At 40.0% G+C, this 8700-nt stretch overlaps 1 protein-coding gene and 1 long non-coding RNA gene across 2 annotated transcripts; both read left to right on the top strand.

Annotated features, from left to right (window-relative positions):
- Window positions 1-249: 249 nt before the first annotated feature.
- LOC139551313 (sialic acid-binding Ig-like lectin 14) lies at window positions 250-4551 on the top strand. Its single transcript, XM_071362820.1, has 5 exons — window positions 250-419; window positions 706-1053; window positions 1236-1454; window positions 1609-2288; window positions 4345-4551. The coding sequence occupies exons 1-4, from the start codon at window positions 365-367 to the stop codon at window positions 1995-1997; spliced, it is 1011 nt and encodes a 336-aa protein (XP_071218921.1). The 5' UTR covers window positions 250-364; the 3' UTR covers window positions 1998-2288; window positions 4345-4551.
- A 580-nt stretch (window positions 4552-5131) lies between these two features.
- LOC139568096 (uncharacterized) lies at window positions 5132-7057 on the top strand. Its single transcript, XR_011673512.1, has 3 exons — window positions 5132-5370; window positions 5601-5822; window positions 6799-7057. It is a non-coding gene; the product is annotated as an uncharacterized lncRNA (long non-coding RNA).
- Window positions 7058-8700: the final 1643 nt, after the last annotated feature.

Below are 8700 nucleotides of genomic sequence, written 5' to 3'. Positions count from 1 at the left end.
CAACAGGCCCCTGTTCAGTAACGTATTGTTGTTGTTGTTGTTGTTGTTGATGACTTGATTGTATATATTAGGAAATTATTTTTGCATCATACAACATAACATCTTAAATAGACAGATGTAGACAGACATGCAACACGTCACACACATTACATACATAGTGCAATAGACTTAGAGAGACAGTATTCACATAGACAACCATATAGCACAATACAACACAACACAATATGAGCCTGGTTCATTTTCAGTAATGAGGCCCTGGACCCCATTTACAGTTTCTACTTCAATGTATCAGGTGGAGTTATTCACCAGCTATAGAGTGAGTTGTTGTTTATGTTTCTAAGACTGCAGGGTGGGAGATGCAACAATGGTCTTGAGAACAGCAGGAAGTGTGTTGGTGGTCTTTCTCTGGTCTGTGACAGGTATGGTCTCATTCATAACTTATATGTTTGTCAATCTACAGACATTTGTAGAACGTTAAAATTACATTTGTGTTTTATTATTCTGTTGTGTTCTGTTAGGCGTCTCCACTTCACTTCAGTAGTTATCTTTCACACCTCACTTACCTTACTGAATGATGCTTATGTGTTTTCCAATCACACTCAACTCAGCAACTATGGCAACAAAGTACGGACAAAGCCTTTACTGTTAGTGTTAGCCAATTGGCATTGACTTAGTGTAATACCCTTGTGTTCCGTGACTGTTCAGTGGTACTGGGTCAGTATGGCTGGAGTGTGACTTACACCACTCAGAGTATCTGTACCTTGAAGGGGTCATCAGTGGAGATGTCCTGCTCTTACAAATATCCCAGTGGTCATAAAGTCACATCAACCTTCTGGTTCACTAAAATGAAGACTGGTGTAGAACCTGAAGATATAGGTCAGGACCCAGAGTATGCAGGTCGCCTGGAGTATCATGGAGATAAGAAGAAAGACTGTACCCTGAGAATCACAGACCTGAGAGAGAGAGACTCAGCTACGTACAAGTTCAGATTTACAACAGATCAGACTGAAGGGAGATATTATGGCGATCCTGGAGTCACTCTGTCTGTAACAGGTACAGTTACATGCTTTATACTGCTAGTCTGTTCAATTAATATCTACTGTCCATTTAGGTCTAGAAATTGGATTTGTATATATGAAAGATTTAAGAATTAAATGTGTTTGAGAATGTCTTGCATCATGTGATTAAACTATAGAATAGGTGATGTAGGGTTTTAATGTTTTGATCTACTACAGCTCTGCAGGTGAAGGTGACTCCTTCACATTGGTCACAGTGGAAGAAACTGACCTGTAAAACCACCAGCTATCCTCTGACTGGTAACCCCACCTACACCTGGTACAAGAACGGACAGGTAGTAACTGTGAAGACTTCCACCTATTCAGTCATCCCTAATGATAAGGACAGCTACTCCTGTGCTGTAAAGGGCCATGAGGATCTCCACTCTCCTGCAGTGTGTGAGTATGAATTCAACTCAGTATTCTAGTATAATCTTTCAGATATAATTATTCTGTCTGCTAAACAGCTTCAGAGTTGTCTAACAAAACTGTATCACACGATTACTGAAGCTCAATATTCCACTGTGTAAATAATGCCCTCTTTGTGTTTCAGGTGTTCAGGGTCAGAGCTGCAACAGAGTGACTTACACCAAGAGGAGAATCTGTGTCTTGAAGGGGTCAACAGTGGACATATCCTGTACTTATGTTGGTTATTATTCCACCACATCATCATTCTGGTTTAGAAGTGATAAGTCGATCGCTGAAGACCTAACCACAGACCCAGGGTATGCAGGTCGTGTGGAGTACACTGGAACATACGAAGGTCCCTTCACCCTGAGAATCACAGATCTGAGAGAGGAGGACTCAGCTGAGTATCGCTTCACTTTTAAAACTCAAAACTTTGAATGGGGTCATAGTTTCCCAGGAACAACTCTGTCTGTCACAGGTAATACTACACTGTATGATACAACTGTATATCATAATATATTACAGGATAAATGAATTAACCATCCTGTTAACACAGAGGTGTATGTGGTTTTATACATATTGTTTCAGGTCTGCAGGTGAATGTGACTCCTGCTGCAGAGGGACAGAGGACACTGACCTGTAGCACCACCTGTACTCTGACTGACAACCCCAACCCCACCTACATCTGGTACAAGAACGGACAACGTCTACATGAGCCTGTTTCCCAACAACACTCTAGTAATTTGCTGGTGGTCTGGGCTTCTTCTGTGAACATTTACTACGGTGCTGTTGAAGGTCATGAGGACCTCCACTCTCCTGTAGTTTGTGAGTATGAATGAAACTAGGATTCTACTTAGGAAGTATCAATTATTTAACCTTTACTTAACACCCATCCCGGATCCTGGAGCATCCTCATCAGTAAAAGCTGACTAGCATAGCCTAGCATAGCGCCACAAGAAAATAATAGCATAAGAATATCATGAAATCACAAGTCCAATACAGCAAATGAAAGATAAACATCTTGTGAATCCAGCCATTTTCCGATTTTTTAAATGTTCTACAGCGAAAACACAATATGTATTTCTATTAGCTAACCACAATAGCCAAAGACTCAACCGCATATTTTCACCATGTTTCTACCGCATAGGTAGCTATCACAAAACCGACCAAATATAGATCTAATTAGTCACTAACCAAGAAACAACTTCATCAGATGACAGTCTTATAACATGTTATACAATAAATCTGTTTTGTTCGAAAATGTGCATATTTGAGGTATAAATCATAGTTTTACATTGCAGCTACCATCAAAAATATCACCAAAGCAGCCAGAATAATTACAGAGAGCAACGTGAAATACCCAAATACTCATCATAAAACATTTATGAAAAATACATGGTGTACAGCAAATGAAAGATAAACATCTTGTGAATCCAGCCAATATTTCAGATTTTTTAAGTGTTTTACAGCGAAAACACAATATAGCATTATATTAGCTTACCACAATAACCAAACACACAAATGCATTTATTAGCAGCAAAAGGTAGCTATCGCAAAAACCAGCAAAATATATAAAATTAATCACTAACCTTGGACAACTTCATCAGATGACAGTCTTATAACATCAGGTCATACAATACACTTATGTTTTGTTCGAAAATGTGCATATTTAGAGCTGCAAACCGTGGTTATACATTGTGAAAATGTAGCAACATTTCCCCAGAATGTCAGGAGATATTTTGGACACTCACCTAATCTGACCAAAGAACTCATCATAAACTTTACTAAAGAATACATGTTGGACAGCAAATGAAAGATACACTGGTTCTTAATGCAACCGCCGTGTTCGATTTTTAAAAAGAACTTTACCAAAACAAACAGCTTGCGTTATTGCGAGACAGCGCCCGCCAAAATGGCAGAGAATAGAAATAACATTTTCCACAGAAATACGAAATAACATCATAAATTGTTCTTACTTTTGCTGAGCTTCCATCAGAATCTTGTACAAGGAGTCCTAGGTCCAGAATAAATTGTTGTTTGGTTTTAGAATGTCATTTTCTTCTGTCGAATTCGCTCCACAAGGCTAGCCAAGGTTGATAACGTTCCCATATTCTCTCGACGCAAAGAACGGAAATCCCCAAAAGTCCAAATAAACGTTGAATAAACTGATAGAACTCGGTTGAAAAAACCTGCTTTACGATGTTATTATCACATGTATCAAATAAAATCAGAGCCGGAGATATTAGCCGTGTATACCGAACGCTTATCATAAGACAATATGGAGGTGCTTCCCGCGCCTTGGTAGACAAAGGAAATTCTGGACACGTCATTCCAAGAGCTCTTGTTCGACCTCAGATCAAGCTAGACACCCCATTCCACCTTCCACTGCCTGTTGACATCTAGTGGAAGGCGTATGCAGTGCATGCATATTGATAAATATAAGGCAATTGAATAGGCAGGCCCTGGAACAGAGCCTCGTTTTCAGATTTTTCACTTCCTGTCTGGAAGTTTGCTGCCAAATGAGTTCTGTTTCACTCACAGATATAATTCAAACAGTTTTAGAAACTTGAGAGTGTTTTCTATCCAATAGTAATAATAATATGCATATTGTATGATCTAGAAAAGAGTACGAGGCCGTTTAAATTGGGCACGATTTTTTCCAAAGTGAAAATAGTGCCCCCCTATTGACAAGAAGTTTTATGGTCAATGAGAAGGGTAATACTTCAATATTCATCATTACATAGAAATTACAGACAATGTAATAGATGTATGTACTCTGTCACAGGTAACACTGCACAGCACATTATACAGTGTTGAAGACTCAGGAAATGAATCATTAATTCTAAAAGATGTACTCTGTTTTTACTCCCCTTTAATTCAGGTTTTCAGGTGAAGGTGACTCCTGAACAGTATTCAGAGTATAAGACACTGACCTGTAGCACCACCTGTATTCTGACTGGTAACCCCACCTACATCTGGTACAAGAACGGACAGATAATAACTGACAACACGTCCCCCTATTCAGTCTACTCTCATGCTGAAGACAGTTACTCCTGTACTGTAAAAGGCCATGAGGATCTCCTCTCTCCTGCAGTGTGTGAGTGTGAATTTAATTAACAATACTGTTTAACCTCTGTGTGTGGTGGTTTCACTTTGAGAACTTTTAGCATTTCTAGAAAGAACTGAGAATATAATCCAGTTGACCTCTTGTTATGTCACTGTGTTTCAGGTGTTCATGGTCAGAGCTGCAGCAGAGTGACTTACACCAAGAGGAGAATCTGTGTCTTGAAGGGGTCAACAGTGGACATATCCTGTACTTATGTTGGTTATTATTACACCACATCAACATTCTGGTTTAGAAGTGATAAGTTGACCCCTGAAGACCTAACCACAGACCCAGGGTATGCAGGTCGTGTGAAGTACACTGGAACATACAGAGGTCCCTTCACCCTGAGAATCACAGATCTGAGAGAGGAGGACTCAGCTGAGTATCGCTTCACTTTTAAAACAGACAACTTTGAATGGGGTCGTAGTTTCCCAGGAACAACTCTGTCTGTCACAGGTAATACTGCACTGTAATACAACTGTAAATAATAATGAATTACAGGATAAATAAATGAACCATCCTGTTAACACAGAGGTGTATGTGGTTTAATACATATTGTTTCAGGTCTGCAGGTGAAGGTGACTCCTGCTGCAGAGGGACAGAAGACACTGACCTGTAGCACCACCTGTACTCTGACTGACAACCCCAACCCCACCTACATCTGGTACAAGAACGGACAACGTCTACATGAGCCTGTTTCCCAACAACACTCTAGTAATTTGCTGGTGTTCTGGGATTCGTCTGTGAACATTTACTACTGTGCTGTTGAAGGTCATGAGGACCTCCACTCTCCTGTAGTTTGTGAGTATGAATGAAACTAAGATTCTACTTAGGAAGTATCAATCATTTAAGGTCAATGAGAAGGGTAATACTTCAATATTCATCATTACATAGAAATTACAGACAATGTCATAGATGTATGTACTCTGTCACAGGTAACACTGCACAGCACATTATACAGTGTTGAAGAGTCAGGAAATGAATCATTAATTCTAAACAATGTACTCTGTTTTTACTCCCCTTTAATTCAGGTTTTCAGGTGGAGGTGACTCCAACACGGTGGGCAACATCAATGACACTGACCTGTATCACCACCTGTATTCTGACTGGTAACCCCAACCCCACCTACATCTGGTAAAAGAACGGACAGATAATAACTGACAACACGTCCCCCTATTCAGTCTACTCTGATGCTGTAGACAGCTACTCCTGTGCTGTAAAAGGCCATGAGGATCTCAGCTCTCCTGCAGTGTGTGAGTATGAATTCAACTCAGTATTCTAGTATAACTTTTCAGATATAATTATTCTCTCTGCTAAACAGCTTCAGAGTTGTCTAACAAAACTGTATCACACGATTACTGAAGCTCAATGTTCTACTGTGTAAATCATGCCCTCTTTATATTTCAGGTGTTGATGGTCAGAGCTGCAACAGAGTGACTTACACCAAGAGGAGAATCTGTGTCTTGAAGGGGTCAACAGTGGACATGTCCTGTACTTATGTTGGTTATTATTCCACCACATCAACATTCTGGTTTAGAAGTGATAAGTCGACCCCTGAAGACCTAACCAGAGACCCAGGGTATGCAGGTCGTGTGGAGTACACTGGAAAATACAAAGGTCCCTCCACCCTGAGAATCACAGATCTGAGAGAGGAGGACTCAGCTGAGTATCGCTTCACTTTTAAAACAGACTACATTGAATGGGGTCGTAGTTTCCCAGGAACAACTCTGTCTGTCACAGGTAATACTGCTGTATGATACAACTGTACATCATATTGAATTACAGGATAAATACATGAACCATCCTGTTAACACAGAGGTGTATGTGGTTTTATACATATTGTTTCAGGTCTGCAGGTGAATGTGACTCCTGCTGCAGAGGGACAGAAGACACTGACCTGTAGCACCACCTGTACTCTGACTGACAACCCCAACCCCACCTACATCTGGTACAGGAATGGATGGAATGTACAAGATAACTCCTCCCCCGTGTACTCCATCAGCAGTGAGAATGAAGACAGTTCATTCTACTGTGCTGTAAAAGGCCATGAGGATCTCCACTCTCCTGCAGTGTGTGAGTACAGTACAATAGTACAGTATTCTACTCAGCAAGTATCATGTATTCAGGCAAAAGAGACATGTCTTACTTTATCAATCATTTTAGAACAAAAATATATTTTTTACTAATTGTTAATATTACTCTGACAAAATGTTTGGTCTTTTACATCAGATAAACCAAAGAACACCTCAGTGTCAGTCAGTCCCTCTGGTGAAATAGTGGAGGGCAGTTCAGTGACTCTGACCTGCAGCAGTGATGCCAACCCACCTGTGGACAAATACACCTGGTACTTTCAAAATGAGACTTTTCTAAATGGATTTGGACAGATCTACAACATAAGTAAGTTCAAGTCTAAGGACAATGGACATTACCACTGTGAGGCCCAGAATGGAAGAGGATCTAGGAACTCTACAGCTCTGATGATCATTTTACCAGGTGAAGATTCATCTTATATATTTCAATACAAAATTATGTTACAAACTAATATTAATAATTATACTTTGGCTTATCATACTTTGTTTTATAATTATATATACTTTGAGATTAGATCAGTTAACAAATATTGTACTATTGTCCAAATATTGTACTATTGTACTCATATCATCCATATTTTATTGTAGGGAAACAAACAGTTCTGACTGCAGCTGTAGGAATCACAGTTGTTGTTCTGGTTCTCATCCTCTGTCTCTCTGGACTCATGTGGTTCAGGTGAGAGATCTTTTAAAGATTATTTCACTTTAACACTTTTTATTAACTTACTTTGTTCATTTATTCATTCATTCTTTCAATAATAAATTCATTAATGTGCAAACCAGGAAGAAGGCCTCCAAATCCACCTCTGACACAAGAGACACATCAGAGAATGTACAGGTGAGTCTGTTATCAGATTATTTGTATTGCTTTGTGGGACATTTCTACTCATTGTGTTGTCTGTCCTCTCTTCCCGTCAGGGAGACTCTAGTCCAGTGTATGAAAACGTCTCAGTCATGACCATGACCTCTACTGCAGCACAGACAGCAGCCACAGACGACCAGGATGATGTTCACTATGCCAGCGTCCACTTCTCTCACTCCAAAATACAGGAAGTGCCTCTGTACTCCACCGTCCAGCTGCCTCAACCCCAGAAACAGGAAGAGGATGTCCAGTACGATGCTGTGAAATTCAACTGGCCCAGCAACTCCAACCGGTGAGCATATTCTGCCATTACAACAACAGAGTCATTTCTAGAGCATTGTGATACCCCACAATAAAGCAGAAGTTGTTTTTTTACAACCAAATTTCTATTTTATGTAAATGCCATGTTATAGAAAGGTCCAGACACCTTTTATTGTGACTTCACTTGTTTTAAAGAAACTTTCCCCAACCAGCAATTCACTTCCTCATCCTCGTTGTGCAGTAGAGGCTCTGAAAAACATGAACAAATGCTCCAAAAACACAAATACGTCTTTTAGAAACAGAAAGCTCTCAGTATAGTGATGCAGGACTTTAGATGGAACAGTTGTACACATTAAAGTGTAATTACAAACTTTATCCACAACGTTATATTCCATTGTGTGACTCCTTGTAACGGGTGTCTAGATCTTCCTCCTCCTCGGACGAGGAGAGGAGAGAAGGATCGGAGGACCAAAATGCAGCGGGTTGTGAATACATAATGAATTTATTGACAAGACGAAAACGAACACGAACTACACTTGAAATGATACAAAATAACAAACGACGTAGACTGACCTAAACATGAGAACTTACATAGACACGAAGAACGCACGAACAGGAACAGACTACATATAAACGAACGAACCGAAACAGTCCCGTGTGGTGCATAGACACAGACACGGAAGACAATCACCCACAAACAAACAGTGTGAACAGCCAACCTATATATGGTTCTCAATCAGAGGAAAACGTCAAACACCTGTCTCTGATTGAGAACCATATAAGGCTAATTACAAGTGACCTAAACATAGAAACACAAAACATAAAATGCCCACCCCAACTCACGCCCTGACCAACTAAACACATACAAAAATAACATAAAACAGGTCAGGAACGTGACACTCCTGCTGTTTCCCCGTC

The sequence above is a fragment of the Salvelinus alpinus genome, chromosome 2, assembly GCF_045679555.1.
Source record: "Salvelinus alpinus chromosome 2, SLU_Salpinus.1, whole genome shotgun sequence".
NCBI classification, from domain to species: Eukaryota; Metazoa; Chordata; class Actinopteri; order Salmoniformes; family Salmonidae; genus Salvelinus; species Salvelinus alpinus.
This window is presented reverse-complemented; position numbering and strand designations above follow the sequence as displayed.

Coding starts and splice junctions, on each gene's coding strand:
- LOC139551313 (XM_071362820.1), top strand. CDS start 365: ATGGTCTTGAGAACAGCAGGAAGTGTGTTGGTGGTCTTTCTCTGGTCT. Junction 1,054..1,235: donor AGTCACTCTGTCTGTAACAG/GTACAGTTACAT, acceptor GATCTACTACAG/CTCTGCAGGTGAAGGTGACT. Junction 1,455..1,608: donor TCTCCACTCTCCTGCAGTGT/GTGAGTATGAAT, acceptor TTTGTGTTTCAG/GTGTTCAGGGTCAGAGCTGC.